Source organism: Calonectris borealis, chromosome 2 (genome assembly GCF_964195595.1).
Source record: "Calonectris borealis chromosome 2, bCalBor7.hap1.2, whole genome shotgun sequence".
Classification (NCBI taxonomy): domain Eukaryota; kingdom Metazoa; phylum Chordata; class Aves; order Procellariiformes; family Procellariidae; genus Calonectris; species Calonectris borealis.
This window is the reverse complement of record NC_134313.1, coordinates 165,625,579-165,647,296: the sequence shown is the minus strand read 5'-3', so window position 1 is coordinate 165,647,296 and position 21,718 is coordinate 165,625,579. Positions and strand designations below refer to the sequence as shown.

The window sequence follows — 21,718 nt, the reverse complement described above, 5'->3', positions numbered from 1 at the left end:
AATAGATGAATTTGTGGAAGAAATCCTGGTACATTTTTAGCTGCTGTTCAATGGTACGAAAACTTGATTTTAAAGCCTGCTGGGCATGGTCCTTTCCTCATGGGAGATAGAAGAGAAAAAAATGAAGTTCTGACTGAATAGGAGAACCTTTACAAAGTCGTGTATGGGGTTAGAGACATAGCTTCTCTCTTGCATTGTCTGCCGAAGGGCTGAAGCTTGTCAGAAGCCCTTGCCGCTTGGCAAATCCTCTCATACAGTGATGTGCATTGGGGTGAATATGTGAAGCAACAGCCTCTTTTGCAGGAGGAAGAATTGCGGCTGTGAGGGTTGGTATGATTAGATTGTCTCCATGTTGGGAGATAAGGCTAGGTCTAGTGTTCGTAGCACTTTATTATCTGGCTGAAGGAGCTGATCTGTCTGAAAACTATTTTTTAAGGTTTTGGTTTTCGCCGGAGCAACTTCCCCCACACTGATGTGCAATTGAGGTTACTTGAGCACTGATGCTGGGCTAGAGGCATGGTGATGGATGGGAGGTAAAGTCCAAGGCAGACAGGATCTGTCATTGAACCGCACCTCCCTTTAACCATCGTTAGACTTGTAAATGCGTGGGAAGAGAAGGAATTAATGAGAGCGCAAAACCATCAAAGACGAAGTTGGCAGAGGAACAAAAAGCGTAAGCTGGACGTAATTTGCTGAGATAAAGGAAAGTTGCAGGCGCTGCGATAACAGTGGCTGTGTGACAGACAGGAACACAGTAAGTGATGTGACACACCGCTTGCTCTCTTGCTTCATGTCAGAGACTCACACCGAGTTAGCCCAAGATCTGCACTCTTTCTTTACTGCCTCAGCATCTTACCAGTCCCTAGAGCTATTCAGATAACTAAGATGACAGAGTGAATTTCGGGAGGATCTCCTGCAGCTTTCTTTAGTGAGCCCTCCCTTGTCTGAACTGACATAGCGACTTAACCTAAAATGAATCAAATTTCTGAGTCATGGTTTCTTGGACCCCAAACCCTCTACTTAAAGCAGCAGTCCACTTCTGCAGCATTGGAGGGCAAAAAATCAGGAGGAATTGTACCTAGTAAATGCATCATGGATCCTCTGAAAAGTGTTTTATGTTTTAGCTAAAATAAAGTACAATGGGAGATTCATTTCTCATGTAGCCCTTACTGGGGCTGCTGTTTGCCTGTGCCAGGAGACTGGATGCAGTTATCTCTCCAAAGAGGTCTCTTCATTGCACTGTGATCTGCCTGGACGTTAAGGATAGGGCACCGAGAAAACAAGTACTTGATGTACCCATATAGCTCGTCCTGTTGGAAGCTGACAATCCTTTCCAGTAGGCTTTGTCTGCACAGCCCTCTGTTTGCAAAGCCGCAGTCTGTCAGTCACTTCTGCCTTTCAAAGCCTTGCTTCACACTGCTTAAAAGAACCCAAAAGAACTCTTTTTGATTACTGATAACACTGGGTTATTCCTCGAACTTTCTCCAGGCTTTCTCTCAGTAAAATGACAGTTAAAAAGCCCTTAAATATTCCTACCTGCCTAGCCCCCATGAAGTCAGGGCTTTAAAAATGCCTCTACCGTTTATGAGACTCGAAGTAAATCATGAGTTGCCTTGTGCTGCTGGCATCTAGCTCCTGCGTTGAGGCCCTGATCTTTCACCATGGCCCAGCAGCCAGCAGAGCGGCTCAGAGAAGAGGGTAGAAGCAGTTGCTGTGCTTCCCTGATCCTGAGCAATAAAGCGTGTCGCTGGGCTGGTCCCCCGCTGTAATTTATAGCAACCTGGCTGCTGCCGCTGGTCCCGGCTGCCAGTGGCCACAAGGGCCTGCTGAGAGGGCTGTGGATGAGCAGGGATGAAGCAAGCTGTGGACTTGGCCCTCTCTTCCCCCTGCTTATGCCTGCCTCAGCAGGGAGGCTGGAGAGAGGAGTATGGAAGCTGCTTTGCCAGCTCTCTGCTGTTGGAAGACCTTCAAGCTTTGGGAGATGTTCCGGAGTCCAGCTCTGCAGAGTTAAGTACAGCACTGTAACAGACAGTAATTGCATCTCGCCCAAGAGTTTGGGACTTAAGGCTCAACCCTGTGGCGTGAAAATGTTAATACACACAGCTTTACTGAGCAGGAACAGGGAGCATGCTAATGTACAGCACTTCTAATACAGTTGTCTTGAATGCCTTCTCCTACGTTGTACTTGAACGTGCTGACATTTGAGGGTGTAAAAAATACTAGTCTGCTTGCACGCTCCAAGCCTAGTTTCCGTTTTGCAGCTCTGTCTCAAATGGTAAAGCTCTTGCGTATAGCCAGCTTTTTATATCTTGGCTTATAAGGCAAAGGGAAGAGATGACATAGGTAACAGCATATCTTTGAAGGGAGAGTAATGTTCGATAGTAGAGAGAATAGTGCTCATTTGGTGTATAATGTCACAAATTGCTTCATGTTTAACTGTATGTAGAGATGTTGTCCTGGAAGTATTTTGCAAATTACTCAGAACAATGTCAACTCCAGCAATTGGTTGCATTCAGTATAAATATTTTGAGTTACTCATTACCATTACAGAAAATAGTAATTCTTGGATCTTGCACCTTCTCTTTTTTTAAATGAAACTTGGCAGGACCAACCACTCCTTCCTAATGCCAAATTATGCACTATAGAGTTCAGTCCATGAAAATTTATTGTTACAGTCGATGTAAATTGCATCTAATAGGCAGATGACTCACGGCTGTGCTGTGCTGACAGCATTGCATCCTAAAGGCACATACGAGCAGGTTGGAAGCAAAGGCATAATAAACAGGGCTTATCTCCATTTCCCCCTGCATGTGACAGTTTTCTTCTCAGTGCTAGGCTACAGAAGTCCTGGGATGCCACTCTTTGCTCCGGTTGCTTGTATCGCGGTTGCAGTGGCCTTAACAAATTGTCCTACCTATTGCTCCCAATGTAGACTTCTGAACACAAGCCAAGTGAATCCTTTTCGATTTCCAAACAATATTAAGAGGCTTGTTTAAAAAACAATAACTTAACATGCTTCATTGCTTTTCTTGCAAACACTAGTTCTTTTAAGTCTGTAATACGAAGTTTTATTGCATATGCCAGGATTGCAGAGTTGCAGCTGGTTATTGATAATGCTGCTCTCCATTATGGACCAGCAAGTCTTGCGTTTTCCCTTAGTGTTGTCATTGCAACGACAATCACTATATGGCGGTGCCAAGGGTTGAAGGCTATGGGTGAGGGCAGATCTGATCATTTAGCAGGATTTTAAGGAATCGTGTAGGCTTTTTATAGTGGGAACAAGCCATTAGGATGCAGTTCCTGTAGTTCCCCCCACCGCCCTGTTGAAAAATTAATTGTGGGGAGTGTGGGAACACTGCACTCATAACTGGGGAGCATCATCTCATTGCCTTCCTGTACCCATTGTCTCCTGTAGCTGGATGCTTGGTTGTAATTTTGTTGCATCGGGGATCAGTTTTGGTTATATAGCATCTAATGCTTATGGTCCAGCCCTAACCTGGAGGCATCAGTGTGATGTAACTGGTACACTAGCGTTTGGTCGCACTGGGAAGCTAAACCAGTTTGGAATGCAGATAAGGAGGGATTTCTGCCCTGCTGCGAAACCTTTCAGGCCTGATGTGGAGAATCCAGCTTTGCACTGGAGCAAGTCCAAACCCTTCTTCCCACTCTGGTTGTGATGTACGAGGTAAATAAAAACATAATTGTTGTTTTGCGGAAGGGCTCTTGTAGGCTTTAGAAGAGAGGAAGATGACAGCTACGGAGCGGGAATGTCCAGCACTACGGTAGCCTTTGTTAAGCTACTGGCAAGAAAGAGTTTACTCCAGCCTTCTGTAACTTCATTTAAAATGTGATTATAATTACTGTTTACGCTACAGCCTAAAGCTGCTTCCTGTTTCCAGTATAGTAATTATGCCAGAGGCACACCATTTATTCCAAGTGTATCAGCCCAGGATATGGTCATTACCACATTAATAGGAAGTACCTTCAAATTGTTATACTTGGCAATAACTGTATCCTGGAGTAACAAACTTCTTGCCATTCAGTTTGCGCGTTTATAAGCATCTCCTGATGAGAATAAACAGGAAAGCACCATTTCTCTGTCCCCTGCCCCATTGCTTTAAATGCAATTAATTAATCGTAAAGATGGTTTTAAAGGAGGACCTAATGTGAAGATACTGCTGGTGACACCAGCATATGCTAAAGAAAGGGATGTGTGTTCACCCAGTGTTACTGCTGCTCGATGTTCACCCGCTGCTGTTGCAGTGGGCAACGCGATGCCAGTATACTGGGGTGAGGAATGGGAAAGCTGGAAGTTGCCTCTGTGGTACAGTAACTCTGAAATGGAGTCAGTGTCCCCAAAGAGCTTGCTGCCGATCCGTTTTGCAGCTCCGGGGTGGAGTATACCACACTGGGGTGAGTAATGGCCTTTTCAGAGGGTTGGTCACCGGGAGGAAATGCCACATCAAGTGGTGATTTAATTCTGCAGCTTGACTTGGATATTTGGCAGTGGCTGTTGTTGGCCTCCTGGATTTCTTATTGTAGCAACAATTTGCTTTAATTTCTTGAACCAGCTTGAAGCACCATATTTACTGACTTTTGTTTCCAACGAGAAAATATGTAAATTTTAATTAATCCAAGCTGAAGTTAAGAAGAAAACAAGCCTCTGCATTGGAGGGGGTTAAGGGACTGGAGTCCTTTGGCTCTTTTTTCCTATGGGATTCAATCCGAGTGCTTGTTTTACTACTTCTTGCGCTCCAAGCCTGTCCAGCTTGCTCTGTTATCTTAGGATGGTCTGGTGGTATTGAATGTGTGCTGCTTTCTGGCCGCTGTTGCTACATCAGTGAAACCTGCCTGAGTGTTTTTTGGACTCTGAAGTGCACAATGGTTGAGACTTCATCCTTAGTTCTGCTTAAAAACTTCCCTGGCACTTCCTTCGTTGAGTGTGGTCTGCTTCGGGGGCTCGGTGAGCTGCACACGCCGTCGTGCCGGCAGGGGAAGTTTGGAAAGGCTGTACGATACCGCATGGTCCAGCTTACTGGGGAAATGCTCCAGGATCCTGGGCTGCCTTGGAATATAGATGGAAGAGGAAATTACTGTTACTTGCGTCCATCTTCAGTAAGAGGAACAATAACTTCAACAGGCAACCTCGGTGCATGCTATTCCTTTCCCCATAACCTGGAACTGGCAGGCAGCTTTGAAAGGGCCTCGTGCGTCCTGGCTGTCGCAGGAGAACAGACTGTCTGGATAAACATTTCCAGTAGGTTTGGAGAGTTTCCTGAACACCCTCTGTTCCCTCTGAAGTAGTGCTGGTGCGAGGGGGGATTCCTGGAGATGGCTGCACCTGTGCCAAGCACATTTCGTGCCATGTGAGCCAGCTCCTTATCTAGGAAGCAGCAGACTTGGGCGCTGCGCTCTCGTGGCTCTACGTGCTCATGGGGTTGGATCCCAAAGGCATCTTCTGCGTAAATATTGGCAGGGAGCTTTTCCATTCCCTCACCGTTATGGACCCTGAACGCTTTGTGGGAGTGCAGGGGTTAGTCAGGTTTGTATCTCTCAGGGCAATTAACTCCTACAACTCTGATTGTATTGGATTTGGCCAATGGATGCTAAGGAGGGGGGTAGTGTAGCTAAATGCTTAATGTTGTATTTAATCCCTTCAGGTCCCTCTGTCTACTTAAGAGTCTCCATCCACTGCAGTGCTGATGCTTTCTTGTCTGCAACGGCAGCAGCTGTTAATTGCAGGAAGAAAACAGAATAATGTTGCTTGGAGAGAAAGCTGACTCGCCCCTAAATGCATGTTCATGTATTTGGCCAGTGTAAAATGAGCGGGACTGGCAGCGATTGTTCTACATTTGTCTATTCCAGCATCACTGTCACAGCTTCTTACTGCTTTGAATCCCATTCTGCTATTAAATCAGCTTCTCAAGGCTATCTCACCTTACAACTTAAGTGTTTCCATATAGATCTATCCAAGTGTTCTTGATCATTAAAGCAAATTAATATTTTCCTGTACTTGCTCTTACACTTGTGCTTCAAACAGGGATTAGGCTTCAAGGTGGTCACTGCTAGCAAGAGGTGTACATTTGGCAGGACTTGAAATACTTGTTTGAAGGCTAAAGGCTGCTGTCAGCCGCGGTTTGCTGTTAAAGTGATCTTTAGTGGGACTGTCTTATGGACAGTCCTTGTTCACTTTTGTTCTGCTGTGTGCTGGGGGGAAGCCTTGCCATGCCAATGTCCTAGACTGGCTATTGGGAGGAATCTAACAAATGCTAATGCTGGAGAGGATGTGTTTAAAATTGTCCTGGTGTGGAACTGGCAGCAGCCCAGGCTCTTCTTCAGAAGAGCAAAGCCAGGAAGGAGATTACCAGGGCCCGACGAGGTTCTTTGGCCAGGCCAGCATGCCAGTTGTGCTCTCATGGTGCACGAGGGAGGAGAGAAAAAATAGCTTTTGACTTTTTTTTTTTTGTGTGTGAAAGGATTTGGAATATTTACGGAAGGCAGTGGAGGGAGAATCTGCTTGTTTCAGGGTTTTTTTTGTTTGGTTGGGTTTTTTTCCCTTTTTTTCTTTTCTCTTCCATGCAGGTGGTTGCCATTAAGGTGAGGTGTGTTGTGAATTGCTATCTATTCACTGGCATCCATTCCCCAGGCAGTTGCTTTGCTTGTAGCCTTTCTTGAGACAGCACCTACATGTGCTCTGGGTCTGCATGGTTTCCCAGCCAGTGCAAGCTTAGCAGCCATACTGATGAACACAGGTGTCAACTATGAAGGTGCTTCTCTTGGCTTTGTGTGGGGAGCAGCCTGTGAAAATAAGCTGTAAAAGCTTCATTCAAAGCATATTTGGAGTGAAAGTAGCATTCCTCTCGAGTGTGGAGAAGTCCTGCTATTAACCTAACAAACCAGAGCTTTTTTGGGGTAGAAAAGGGATAGCACAATAACTTTCATAGCACATGCTGGATGTTCTTGTGCGTTTGTTGACTTTGGTCGGGGAAAAAAAAAATCATGGAGACTTTTTCACTAAAGTTGAGACTTTACAGGACAGTTGAGTGGCCCCACTCTCCTATTCTCACTGTCTCTGTTGTACCAGCTCTGCTCACCTGACCCTTGGTAACGTGGTTCGGTTCATTCAGCCACGAGCAACCAACGTTTTTCTTCTGTCTGGACTTTCACCAGTGTATGGGGCTAAACTGACTTCCTGAGGAAGCACGTGAACTCCTCCAGGGCTGGAAAGCAGTGAGACGTGGGGCTGGGGAAGAATAGGATACATTCAGCAGTGGTGAGACTAGATCAACTCGCCGTCTCAGTCTTCCACCCCCCCCGAAAAGGGTACATGAGTATCAGACCAGTGCTAGGTTCTGTTTTCACATTTTTAGCTAACTTAAGAACCTGGGACAAACCACTTTCCTTGTACTTTTGAAGGTATCTTCTGATAAGTTTTTCAATTTTTTTCTGTGCGTAGTACTTAAAATGCTACTAGCTATAACTCGTACAAATACCACTTAGTGTCTGTCTGCTGAAGTTACAATTGGTGTTAAGTCCCTACTGTTTCTGTATGATTGGAAGCAGAAGGTGCTAATGCAAGAAACAAAATATAAGAAATAATAACCTTTTATGTGTTTTTGTTGGTTGACGGAAAGATTTAATGACTTCCACTTACTGTTGCTTTATCTTTCTGCAGGGATGTGAAAGCAGGAAATATTCTTCTTGGAGAAGATGGCTCAGTGCAAATTGCAGGTAACTTTCCTGGTAGCTTTGAATAAACCTTAGGCCTAACGGTGTATCCAAAGAGATAATGGTGTATCCAAAGAGATGGTTTAATGATCAAGAAGAAACCTACATAAAAATGTTAGCTTCAAGAAGCCCCACAGTTCTTAAAACAAACAAACAATACGAAAAAACCCAACAATAAACAAACCACAAACGGAAACAAAAAAACAACCCAGAGTTTATTACATCTTTTTATCCTGAAATACTGTTTTTTTGGAATAATGACAGTCGGCATGAATAAATCCTTTGACTGTTAACTCCTCAGAATCAATAGATTAGATAAAATTCTTGGCATAAGCTAGTCAGATTTTTAAAACAGCAAGTTCATAGGCTTGGAAGTGGACTGCACAGACCTCACTGATTTATCATCGATGTGTAAGGTGGTTTTCAAAAGGACTGTGGTGAACAGTGGATAGATTCATCAGAAGTGAATTGGTGTGTCTGATGGTAAAAGTCACTCGCAACTTTGCCTTAACCAAAGATCTGCCGGTCAAACCGCTCATGTGGATGCTCCCTAGTCCGCCTTAGTTGAACTGAGTGGCAGAGTGCATGTTTGACTGCCCTAACCCAGCCCAAACTGGGGTGAACTGACAGTCTTGGAAGCAGTCGTGCAAGCTGAGGGACAGGGTAGGGAAGACTGTTAAGACAGTTGCTTTAGCTAATACAGATGTGCCTAGAAGAGATGTCTGTTGTAGTCACTGCTGTCACGAGCTGCATCAACACAGGTATGTTGGACACAGTCCTTGGTGTGGATGGATCGTATGTCTGTGGAAAAGGGTGTTGTGTGGTGGGTGTGGGTTCCCCCCCCAGTACTACTCTTCTGGTCTTTTATTTCATACATGTTCCTACAGAATTCACTCTTCTTTCCAGAAATCAAGAATTATTGTCATTATTATTATTATTATTATTGACTATTAAGGTAAGACAAGATTTTTGGAAAGTACATTTAGAATCTGTGAGATTTGTTTTTCCTCTTCTTTCCAGTGTGCTGTTTTCTTATCCTCAGTACGATTCCTCTCTGACTGTCCTTTCTCTCAGGACTCTGCTCTTCCCATGAATCTTGTGCCACCTCTAGCTGGAGGGCAGAGCTCACATCAGGTCCTGCCATCTTAGCAAACATCCTTGTACATGTTTTAACTTTTTCAGTCCCATATTTAATTGGAAAGAGCCATATCTGTTTGTGATAAGGTCTCTTTTTTTAGTGCCCTGTCCTGCTGGTGGAGGCACAGCAGTGGGTTAAGCCAGTGTGCTGGGGGTTGAGGGACAGGGCTTTGCAGCTGTGTGGCAATGACTGTTGTGTCAGGCAGAAGTGCTGTTGCATTGTGTAGTGCTGAGAGGTGCGGACTCCCTTGGTATATCTATGCCTGGATTTGCACTTTGGAATGAAAGGTGTAGATTTTCCACCAGGAGGCAGAACGTATTGCAATGCACAGTTTTTTGTAGGTAGCTCTTCTCCCTCTGCAGAAGGTAATAAGGCCTTTTACAGGACATAAACAGAAGTCCTGTATTTTAGGTGTTAAAACCTGAAGTTGCTATGTTTTCCCTTTTAAGTGCTCTTAATGCCTGCTGTTACATTTCTAATGAGGTGTAAATAATTCATCCTGTGTGGCAGCTGATGGAAGGTAGGGAGTGGCTTCTAAAATGCCCAAAGGAGCAAACTTTATCCAGTGAAATCCTACAGCTTTTTTCATAATGCGGTCAAGATATGACATTTTGGATTTGTAATTGTATGGAGCTTTAGATTATGTTCTGGGAGAGGCTACAAAGAGCTGTTGCATTGGAGCGATGCACTGTTATTCCAAGTGTTTCTGCCAGCCTAGCAGAAAGCTGCTTGTGTTTCTCTTCCACAGGGGTGCCAGGGCTTGGCTGCTTTTGTTATTAAGGCTCACTAGGTACCTGTTCATGTATTTTTTTTTTTCCTGCTGAATAATTTTTAGTTGATAAGTAGTTTTAAGGTTGACTAGTCCTACCTGTACAAACTTCAGAGGATTTATTTTGTCTGTGATTTGTACATGCTCCCCTGGACTGAACTGTCTACTGGTGGTTTATATGTGCAACATTTAAGTGATGAAATCCATCTCTCTGCATATCCTGCAAAAGCAACGTTGTGAGATGTGCGAAGTTCCCTCTTTACAAATTCTTTCTTTGAACATGCAAAAGGACTAACGCTGTAACCTTTCATGAGACACAGCAGAGCGACTAAACTCCACCAAAGTCAGCAAGTTCGCCACAGTGGCAGGACGCGCTTTCGTTTCTGCGAAGGCAGCTGATGGCTTGAAAGAAACAAAAATAAATGAATGACTGAATACTAGGGAAGAGCCTGACCTGGTCATAACATGAGATTTTGTTTCTGTGGGAATTTCTGACACTTAAGCTTCCTTTCTTCCTGACCCAGGATGAAATAGCAAAATTTCTTGTGAATTTTTTGAGGAGGAAAAAATGCTGGAAGCAAACCAATCCCAATAAAGTGAGTTTTGTTTCAGCGAGATCAAAGCGCTTGCCTTTGACAGTAATATTAATGCATATTATGAATAATTCTGTTGATCATTGAGTGCTTCTATTATCAGTTGGATGACATCACTGCGTTCCCATGAAACAAACTTGTCTAAGTTTCGCTGGAAAGTTACACCATGAGATAAAAAAAGGATTGATCAGCTGTGGAATGAAGTCTGAGGGTTAGAGTGAATGGGGCACCTCCCTTGAAGGAGCTGGTTTGGTGTACATAAAAAAATGCAAATAATGTAGCAGGAAAGAATGACTTAAATTCTTTTATAATGAATCCTTTCCCTTTTGCCATCCCTCTATGAAAACTGCCTGTGAATAGTTGTTAAGAAGGTCTTACTCAATGTTTGGCCTTTGCAACCTTGTGTTCCTGTGTGTTTCCTACTGCTTGACACAATTTGTGTTTCTTGTCTCAGAAGAAATGTAAATCTTAAATGTAAATGTAAGGTATGTAAATCTCAAACTGGAAACCCTTTGAGAGGGGAAAAAAAAAAAGGTTTAGGAAAAAATGCTTGACCCTTGTGGTGGAAGAAACCCCGCTGCTGGGCTATACCTCCACCGCATGTCAGTGAATTTAATTACTCGGGAAACTTTCACTGTATAGAATTCATGGCAATAATTTTGCTGCAGGATTATACAGTTCTAACCAGTGAAAACTAAAGTCTCTTTTATTAGTTTGGGCTATGCAATTCTGTTAAGACTGAACAGAAAAAGCAACTTGATGAAGGTGTGTCTGACGCTTCTCAGGTTCTGTTTGTAACTCCGAATTGGTGGCTGTGCATCGGACGTGAAAGCCGCTGTGGGAGCACTGCGAGCTGAGGCAGGCACAGGTAAAGCGATGGAGGAGAAATCTGTGAGCTCGGGGGCATTTGCTGGAAGTAGAAATTCTAAAAATTCCTCTAATGGCCTGCACGAACATCCAGCTTCAAACTCCTCCCCAAGTCCTGGGACTTCGTATTTTGTATTTTTACTCATGGCTCTATTTTTAACTACGTAGCTCCTTTTGCTTTCAAAACCTACATCCACTGAACCAAGGCATAAAATTGCCTTTAACAGATCTATCTGACCAGTGAGACCTAAACTGAGGCTGTTTGCTGCTATCTTAACATCTTTTTTTTTTTTTTTTCCTTCCCCCAAGGGCATTGGCTTGGGGTTGTGGCTTGGCACCAAGTTTTTAGAGCCTGTTACAATTCACAGTATCGCTTTCTCAGTTTGAAGTGTTTTCCTGCACATTGAATTAATCTATCTTCTGGCGAGAGCAGGACTCTTTCCCAGATACCATTGTTCTGGGCTGTGCTGACGGTGGTTGCAATGTAAATTGAGATAGCTGTGTTCTTTTGTGTTCCAGCCTCTCCACGGCAATTATTGTTTTTTTTTTTTTTTTTTAATCAAAACCTCTTTGCCCTGGCATTTACTGGCTCCCTGGAGTCTAAAAGCTGCACGGGTGAAAACACTCTTTGTCAACATAAACTGCATCGGCACCAATATTGCTGCATAAACCAGGAGACTTCTTCTCACAGTAAGCAAGGCTTAATATTCTTCAGTTTATTTAACTGTGCAGGCCCTATAAATTATTGTGAAATGAAGCGAGAGTCTTGATAGACTGGGAAGGGATGAAAGAGGTTGAGGGGCTGTTGAGGGAAACTCTCTCAGGGTGCATGAGACTTGCTTGGTACGAACCATGCTCCAACCACGGCATGATATTAGCATCCTACTGAGAATGGATGCAGACGAAATATTTTTTCCCCTGATTTTATCCACTGGGATATTAAATAATGCTGTCACCCACCTGTCTGTGACTCAATGTGTAGAAGCCAGGGTCTACTGACGGCTGAAAGGCACACGTCTCTCCATGTGTGGGATTTTTCTGTTGTAGGGATAATAACACAATATCTTCGTGTTTTAAAATCAGTTGGGATTATTATTACCGCGTACTCCAAGAGGCGCTCAGTGTGCCTGCCATGTCCCGGGCAGGCAGTGTTGCCAAGTGGTTGAAGTAGATTGAGATTTCACGAAGTCGTTCAGGACTTGCTAATTGATACTGGGCAAATTGCCTAACCCCTCTCGCTTTATCTATTTATAAAATGGGGATAGTTAAGGCCAGGCAAAACTTGTGTAACTGAATTTGTGTAACTTTCCACAAATCCATGCCAGCTTGTCACCGGTTCGCTGTGTTCCTGACTGCTCTTAATTCATTGTACTAAAATAGCGCTCTACATAAACATCGAGCTATGATGCAGGCAGCGTCATTCCCCCACTTTCCCTTAGGAAACTCTAACTTTGGGAGATTAAATTGCTTTAACAAGGGGCAAGGCACAAATCTAACTCGGGGAGAGAAGTGCTGATTGCATGGCTGACTCTAGCAACCGGTGCTGCATCACGGACACCTCTGAGCTGCTTCTCCCTTTTGAAAAAGGGCAAAACTATTTTTCTCTGTGGTTGGTGGAGAGTTTTGATGCCTCCCCTGCAGCAGCATGATGTGAAGTAACTTATTTTTTGTGTCACTTGCAATATCTGCGTTTCCTGAAGAGATGTTGCGCTCTTTGGTTGTTGAAACAGCTTGTGAGCTTCTCCGAGAGTGAAACTTGGACTCCCAGCCTGGGCTTTGTTATCTTTAAGTTACTTTGTGCAGTATTAATGTATCTTTGTTAACATGCTGGTGGGGCTCGGTTTCAGATGTGATCTTTACGTTTACTCTGCAAAGAGATTTCATACGTCTTTTATGTGCCTTGACATTACTGTAAAAAGGCTGAACTTGTGATGCATATAAAAATAAAGCTGCCGTTCTGCATGTGAATTGATTAGAAATACATGTGACTGTAAAGATCTACCTTTCCAAATGAGAATTTGGGAGAAAAAGTGTGTATTTATAGGTCCAATACCACTGTGCAACCATGTAGTCTTTAAAGGAAAGAAGTTTTTGATTCTTTTTCTTCACTAATTTCTTTTCTCTGGTGTCTTAGCACCCTGCTACATTCTCAGCACAAAACTGCTATTTACCACTGCCTTCCTCCTTTTCTTGCCAGGCTTTATTCATCCTCAGTGCTCTAAAAGCTATACAGTTTGCAGAAAAACACTAAGTACAACTGCAGATATTTTCTGATAGTGAACAACTGAACAAGAAGGAAGGTGACCAGTGAAAAAAAACCACTTAGTGCTGTCTTCTGAAGTACTTCTATTTTTGCTTGAGGAGGGATAATACCTCAGCTACCCACGTTTAAAAACAGCTCCGAGTGGTTTGAAGTCAAGATTGGTTTACTCTGTTGTTCTGCCCCCACTGAAGTTGGGAACTGCTGTTTTAGGGTCTGATCCAAACCCACCAAACTCTGTAGGAGCCTTTCTGATGTCAGTAGGCTTTGGTCCTGGCTCCTGATCAGTGCACAGTCTTTTTTCCCTTGTGGTAGCTACCTACAGGAGCAGATAATTGGGCTTTTTAGGTTTAAGGTAATGTTACAATATGAGATGGCCAAGGAGAGATGATTTTTAACAGCTGACTTCTAGATTGGGATAAAACAATCTAACTTAACAATACTGCAGAAATCTATCTTCCTGACGTACACAGCAGCAATGTTGCCTGTTGTGATGTGGTCCTGCCACAGCATTCTTGCGTTGGTGAGTTGTTTAGACCGGGTATTTGCTTCTGCAATACAGAATAGTAAGAAGAAATTTTCCTTTCAGCTTTTGCATTTCCTGAGTGGCCCAAGTGTCACAACTTGGGCCACCTTAATAGCAGGAATTGTTGCCTAATACCATGCTTTTTCAAACACTAGCCCGCAACTTCATTGCCACTGTAGAGTGTTTTGTAGGGTATGTGGTTTGCAACACATGAAGTTTCTACTGAAAAAGACAAAATTGGCCATATTTTCTGCAGAGCCTGCATCAGCAGAATTGTCATTTCCATTCTGGATTGGTTTTGCTGTCATATGAGAGTCTGGAGTTTTGTTTTTTTTTTTTAAAAGAAATCTTTGGTTTATATCACTGAAACAGGTCCAGCAGAAGAATCTTTTCTACATTGCTTCAGAAGAATTATTAAAAAAATGATCCTACCACTTGCAGCCAGACATCCTGGAGACTATTATTTGCTAGCAGACTGCTGGAAGTCTGCAATTTTTGGGCTCCTGTAGAATATCTGACAGTCGTTCGATTCCCAGCAGTGGCGGTAACTGGTATTGCAAGCCAGGTCCAAACATTTCCAATTCCTCCCTGTTTCTGGTGATGCAGTCCTTTCCATTTATCACCATAGTAGTGAGCCAATATAAAGTACAAGCTGCCAAAGAAGGGTACAAATGTAAACACTTCTGAGCTATTGTACCTCTTGAATTTCATGACTTTCCTCATTTTCCCCATTTATATTCATTTGCAATAATCTTGTTCTGTTTTAGCCTTTCTGAGGGTAATTAACAGTGGCAGAGGGAATGAGACACAGATCGTACCAACTGCTCAGAAGTAAGAATTGAATCCTAACTTTTGGTTAGGATTTTATTTTATTGCTTTACAGATATTTCTTGAGAGCAGGCACATTCTTATCTTAATAGCTGGGACTTGGATAAAGTTAGTAAGATGACATTTGAGAAGACGGTTTCAAAGTCATTCCTTACAGCAGAGTAGCACAGGCTGATTGTGCCTGTTTTAGCCCACTGGAAATGAGGGGAGATTGATTGGGAAAACGTTGAATAAATCAGCCATGTAACAGAATGCAATTTAATTCTGTTTAAGCTTTCTGCTGACCTCAGATGGCAGATGTAGTGGCACAATTTCCAGCTGGAATTTATTAAACCCACGTTTGATGTGAAATGTGGTGAATGCTGTGTGCGTTGTATAAAGGACTTTTATTTTTACTGCTGGAATGCTTTTGCTTTGAATGGCATTTCCTTTACCCTCAAAATGACTGCATGGAAACTTGAGGTAAGATAATATACACAAGTTCAAATACAGCACATCACAACAATATGCTGGTGGCACTTGGACAAGTTTCTATTGGTATTATCTTATTTAAAAGAACTTCTAATTGGTCTCATGTTTAGAACAATAGATCTTGTGAGACTTCCCGTAACGAGGGTAAAGTGCAAGTAATTTTACTCTGAACTTTTTAGGAAGCTCATTCAGTTTTCTGAGAAAAGCAGAGAAGGTGGATACACACATGGAAGATCTCAAAGCAAAATCACTGTTGCTAAAAGTGGGTTTCCAGAAAAATACAGATTGCAGTGCTGACAGAGGTAGTGATCCATCAGGACACAGGATAGTGTCCACAGGACAGCTCATCTGGAAGAAGCTGAACCCTAATGATAGGCATTTGCTGGTGCTTGTTTTAGCCCTGTGATTTCTATGCAACTTTCTTTAATGTCAGCTTTCAATTATCCATCTGCAGTACTGTAGATCTTGATGATAAATAATAGCTTATGTCTAGTATTTTAGTGAGCACTAAGTTCCTGTCCTTGGAAGCCTCTAACCTAAGTGAGCTGGAAGCTTTCAGCATGTTATTCTTCTGAGTGATAATTTCAGTGGTGTTTCTCAAATACTGAAAGACTGGTGAGAAGGGGCTCATTGCACTGCTGGCGCGATGCAGAGGAAGCTTGGGACTGTCCTCACGTGGATGCCATTGCTTGCCAATTGTACAGAGGGATCTTTTGTTGCAGTTGATTCCGTTAGGATAACATCCTTAAGCCATGGAGTAACTCCGTGGCTCCTCTGGGTAAAAGCCTCTACATTTACAGTTAGCTGTCAGGCAGCTGAGTTTCAAGAGTTTTCAACCCAGTTGTGGTCAATAATGTTCTGTTTTTATGTGAAATAGTCCTTGAATTTCAGAGACTTATCCTTGAAGCCTGTCATCAATCTCAAAAATGGCATTCAAGATTTTGATTGCTTGTAATATGTTTAAAAAAAAGGGGATCAGTAGATAAAATTGAGTTATGGAGAATGACCCATTGCAGGTCTATAATTCTGCAGTGCATAAGCAGTGTAGTTTAGAGCAAATTGCGAAGAAATACTTCTGCAGTTTTGTGTTTACAGCTTCCCTGTCACCTGATTTATTTTACTTGTTTTTTTTCTCTGAGGAAAGTCTGCCATCCTCTCTTGAATGACCTGGTTGCCAAATCTTCTATAATGCTCTTCTCTGAACAAACGTACTGTATCCCATTGCTATCTCTGCTGCTGTTCACAGATCCTGTTTTCCATGTCATTCTGAATTGCATAAAACATCTGTGTTATCTTTGAAAGCATAGTTTTCATGTAAAAGAATGATTTACTTTAAGAAAATTGCCAGAGAATGCATGGGGCATCCTTGAGCATCCTTCAGCTTGTGAAAAATGCTTCGAGGGGGAGTAGCGCTGTGCAGGGTGTGAATACCTGTCTGCAAGGCTTCCCCTGGGATGGTCGGGCTGGTTAGCAGCACGTGCTGCTCAGTTCGGTAACGCTGCTCTATCGTCGGGAACCAGTCCAAGCCCCTGTTAAAGCACCGAGCATCTCGGCGACAGAAGATTACCAAGCAAAGCGTATTCTGGTAATAAAACATCCAGAATAAGGGGCTGATACCTCCAGTCTGCAGGATGCCGTTAGGACAGTTAAATGTTACAAAGTCTACTAACTTTTTATGTACCCGACTTCATTGCTGCAAACATTAACAGGATGCTAACTGAAGTTCAGTTATTACTTGTTACGTATGTACGCAAATGTAAGTAAAGCACTGGCTGTCAGAGGCAGGTTTGTACGGTAGCAGGTCTGCTGGGGGAGCGTGGGCGTGCTGTAATGTGACCAGTGGGCCGTAATGGAAAGTGGAATTTTCCTCTCTGCCGGCCAGCGCCGAAAGCTCTGCTGTCCCCGGTAATTGGATGGTGGACTACAGACCGTTCATCTACCGGCACTCTTAGCTAACCGTTGGTCATCCTTTTATTAGGAAACTCCTCATGCGTAACTGTATGGTCTAGTACTTAATAGATGGCTGGGAATATGAGGGGAAAGAAGGGACAACCCTTCAGTTTGCTCAGGATGTGTTCTTAATAAAATCTGGTTTTGTTTTCTTTTCAGACTTCGGCGTTAGCGCATTTCTGGCCACTGGTGGTGACATTACCAGAAATAAAGTCAGGAAAACTTTTGTGGGCACACCTTGCTGGATGGCACCAGAAGTTATGGAACAGGTGAATTGTTTTTCCTAGTATCCTCTTAGCTGATCTGCACCTGGAATTCCGTGTTGTCAGCAATGGCCGTATTTACTTCAAACTAAGATGATAATTTGGCATCCTGTAAGGCTTTCTTAAAACCACGGGATTGTCTTTGATTTGCCTGTTGCAGCCAGGCTTGTACTGGGGAATATTAAGTGTTCGGTAGGTTTTTGCCCTGTTGCTTCTCTTCAGGCTCCTACCTAAGGTAAGGATGAGACAGCTCAGCTGTTGCATAAAGAAGATTAACCTGCCCATCCCTCTTGCCTACATAAGAGGTAGAATATAAATAGTTTCACACGTGGTAAATGTGCACATATACAGCTTGGTAATGTGCTCTTCTGCATTTGCAAATATGAGAATTTGGGGTAGCTAATTGCAACATGTTAGAGAGGAGAGTTATTACAGTAAAATAACATGTAGTTGACTTTATTCAGCTTTTTAGTTTCTCTTGGCTTGTGAGTATCCAGACTGTAATTCCAGAGGAATGCATGCCTCTCCACCTTCCTTCTCTGCTCTTTTGGCTAGCTAAAAGATGCCGTACTACTTCACATTGGGTGGAGATATATCACTTTTTTGTCCTCCACTACTTCTAGACTAAACTATAGAAGCTTTGTCTGCGTGACTACTGATGAAGGCCACCTGGAAACTTTGTTTAATGTAAAATATTGTTGCCCATTTCTGAGCAAGAGCCACAAACAAAATTATGCTACAGTCCTGACAGGGCATTTGCAGTAGCTGTCTATTGCATTGATGTTCAGGGCCGTAAGTGTTCTGAAAATTATCCCTCATCTCCTTAAAAACAGTTTGGCAGGGCTGGACTCGGGGTTTGATTTTTGACAGGTGTGCCAAGCAGACATATGACTGACTGTAAATATTTTTCTGTTTTTTCTTTTTTCCTTCCAAAAATCTTTTCTAACAAAAATATTTTAGGAAAACATTGTTTTATTAAAGTAAACCTGCCTTGTTACTTTTCTCCTTGCTGTTCACGATAAAATACTTTGAAGCTTAGGAGGAACTTGAATACGACCCCCCGCATATACATATATCTAAAATGAAATGCAGCTAAAACAGTGGTAGAACTTTAATGCATTTTTTCCTGTATCTAAAACTTCTTGAAGGATTGAGGTAATTTTGGAGTAGCTTGAATATACTATCGATGAAAGGCTTTTTTAATATTTGGCCTTTTCAGTGGCTCCCCATGGTGGCATCGAGGGGCTGGTGTGTTACAGCACTCCTGCAACCTCCTCAGAGTACTAACACCGTAGAGTACAAGACACACTCCCCAAGTCAGGAGCCATCTGTGCGACCTTGCTTCTGAACTGCTTCGCTGTCATATACTTCTGGATTTTTTGTTACGTTGATTTAAAAATAAATAAAAATAGCGTATTCAGTGTTTCCAAAACCAAATCAGAGTTGTCCCTTGCTTTTCTGTCCTTCGTGTCCTGTCCTGGTGCACAGGGTGCAGGAAGCTGGCCAGGACCTAATGGTGCTACTCCAGGCTCATTGCAGTTAGGGTGACTGCAATCTCCAGGACAACAGGGGAAAAAAGATCTTAAGGAGGGTGCTAAAAAGGGGAAATGAAGGTTTTAGTGACAAAGGGGGGGTCTTGATGCAACAGATGTGTTTTCGAAGGAGGCAGATTTTCTAGGGAGACCAATACTTCCATGAAGGCTGTGCACATATGTTGCAGATATTAGATGGTAAGGAGGTATTTTGGATGCTGATGTGAAATCCTTCCATGTCCATTTATATCATCTTGCTGTCCTCCAGCAGGTGTCACTCTGAGCCGCTATATCCAACCCGGGAAAAAGGACGAAGGGGTTGCTGTAGGTTAGCCTTCAATATGTAGATATTTTTGACCCAATTCCATCTGGTTTACTTCGGCATCATTAAGTTCCTTTAGGATGTTAATACATGATAGCCTGGCATTGTGTTTTAATGTATCTTCACTTGACAGATTTATGGCAAAAAAGAAGTTGATGAGAAAAATAAATGTTGTTGATGTAAACTAACTGCAGGGTGGTGACTAATATGTATTGGACAGGTGTCAAGATGCACTGCTCTAGACGGTTTTGAATTCATAGCTTTCATTCGCAGGCAGGATTATATGATATAATTAAAAAAAAATAACTAAATAGTTAAAATCTCAGTGGGGAATGGGGAGTTGTACAGTGTTTAGATGTGTGCAAGACTAACTGAAAGATAAGGCTAAAAAATGTCCCAAACTTACTCTCAAAACCTGAAAATAGTTAGGGGTGGGGGGGAAACCCTTATAGCACATTTCCTTCTGCACTGTGTTCTTTTAAATTATACTAGGTATCTGTGCTTGTTTAGTTAAATTACTTGAAATCTATTCATAATCATGGCATCTATAAACTGTGGCACTTCAGGAAGCCTTTCAGACCTTCAGGGCTCATGAAAATGATGCCTACAGAGTTGATGAAATTACTGCAAGATGTAAACTCCTGTTGCTATAATAAATTTCAGTTCAACTGTAGTATTATATGAAAAATAGTGCAAGAGGGTTTTCTTGTTTGTTTGCCAAAATTCAAGATCATCTTAAAGGTAGTTTGGGGAAAGTTTTTGGCTTCATCATAATGAGTGTCCTTCTAAAGCTTGTTAGGTTAGCTGAGCACAATATCCCTATTAGCTTTGATTCAATATTCATTTTTCCATAGTCTAGCGAGAAGAAATACAAACCCATTCTAAGCAGCCAAAATGCTTTGATTTTTGTAGCTGCTCCTGAAGTTAGTACATGATGTCTCTCCCCTGCAGCAGAGAAAGCAAGTGCCAAAATATTACCTAATGATAACAAGGAAGTGTAACCGCTTTGGCATATGAAATATTTTTTCCTGTGCATGAGAGGAAGTAAATGCTATAAATTTTCCTGAACAAGTCTGTGTTTAATGTCAAGTGCAGAAGCTATTATTAATTAGTGGAGGGAAATACTAGTCTGCAGACAGGAATGAGGGGCACTTTACTGAGGTGATGTGTACTGAAGTTTCAGGATCGAGCATGTTTGCAGTCAGATTGATTAAGCGGTTGACTAAAAGTGTAGTGAGGCATATGTCCCAAGGGGATAACAGTCCATCTATTAACTATGAGAGTTTCATTATACTGTTTAATGACTCTCTGTGTCTTTGTGTAGAAGTTAGAGCCTGTGTTAACCCAGTGCCCCTTTATGTTCTACACATGGAGAGGTTTATGGCAGAGCAGTCCTAGTTGCACAGGCCACCACCATAATTTTCATCAGACTATGACTTCTAAAAACACCTCCTCGAAGGTGTAAGGAGCTGGGGGGAGAAGAGGGAGAAAGTGTTCTTTCCATTTCTTTAACATTATAGTGTTGGACTTTCCGGATTTGAGGAGAAAGGAAGGAAAGGGCAAAAGGATGTGTAATAGGCTAAAGAAAGGGATTGTAGTGTAGGATAGCAAGAGGCACGTGCTAACATCCTCTAATATTTTTCAGGTCAGAGGATACGATTTCAAGGCAGACATCTGGAGCTTTGGGATCACTGCTATCGAACTGGCTACAGGAGCAGCTCCTTACCATAAATACCCGCCGATGAAGGTGAGCAGGTCTCCAGATACTTGTGCAAGATAAAAAGAATCAGTGTGTTCTGTGGGTGTTTTCAAGAATTTGACCAGCATGCTTCATTGAAGAGTTTGTCCTCTCAACTTGCACTTGTGGATCATGGTGTTCTTGGATTTGTCTGAAGTCGCCTTTTAAAAGCATTGTCTGAAACTGTGCGCAGTTCTTATCTAGATCCTGAGTCTCGCCAGAGTCACCATTCTTGAGGGAAGTGCCGTGTGTTTTAATCCTGGAGCCTCTGAAAGCAGCAGATGTTTTTAGGGATATAAATAATGATTCAGAAAATGTTATCTGGCATCCAGTGATACTGGCATGGTGAGCCATTCCTCTTCCTGTGCTGATAATCCTTCTTGATACCTCTCAGAAATCCTGTTACCAGTTATTCAAAAGAACATCTTATTTTGTTTAATGCCAACACAGTCCTGTCAATCACTGGACCAGGGTAGGGCATTTCTGGAAAGTATGAAATAGCGTGGTATTGACAATATGAGTATTTTACTGAAGTTGAGGTGAAGGAAATGTTCTTGTTTTAACACTGACACTTCAAAAATCTTTTTTAAATATCTTGAATTTTGGATCGCCATATAGTTGGCTAACTTTCCCTACCTATTTTCTGACTCTTGAACCAGGAGCTGCTTCCAACATGCTTTTCTTTCAGGGAGTCTGCATCTTAAAGTCAGCAGGGTAAACCCTATCAGTTGAG

The 21,718-nt window shown here is 42.5% G+C and overlaps 1 protein-coding gene across 1 annotated transcript in view; it reads left to right on the top strand.

Annotated features, from left to right (window-relative positions):
• The window catches only part of OXSR1 (oxidative stress responsive kinase 1), a 91,787-nt gene that overhangs the window by 50,310 nt on the left and 19,759 nt on the right, over window positions 1-21,718 (top strand). Inside the window, exons 5-7 of the mRNA XM_075144260.1 lie at window positions 7,676-7,731; window positions 17,290-17,399; window positions 20,893-20,994. Coding sequence (XP_075000361.1) covers window positions 7,676-7,731; window positions 17,290-17,399; window positions 20,893-20,994 — 268 coding nt within the window. The remainder of the gene's footprint in view (window positions 1-7,675; window positions 7,732-17,289; window positions 17,400-20,892; window positions 20,995-21,718) is intronic.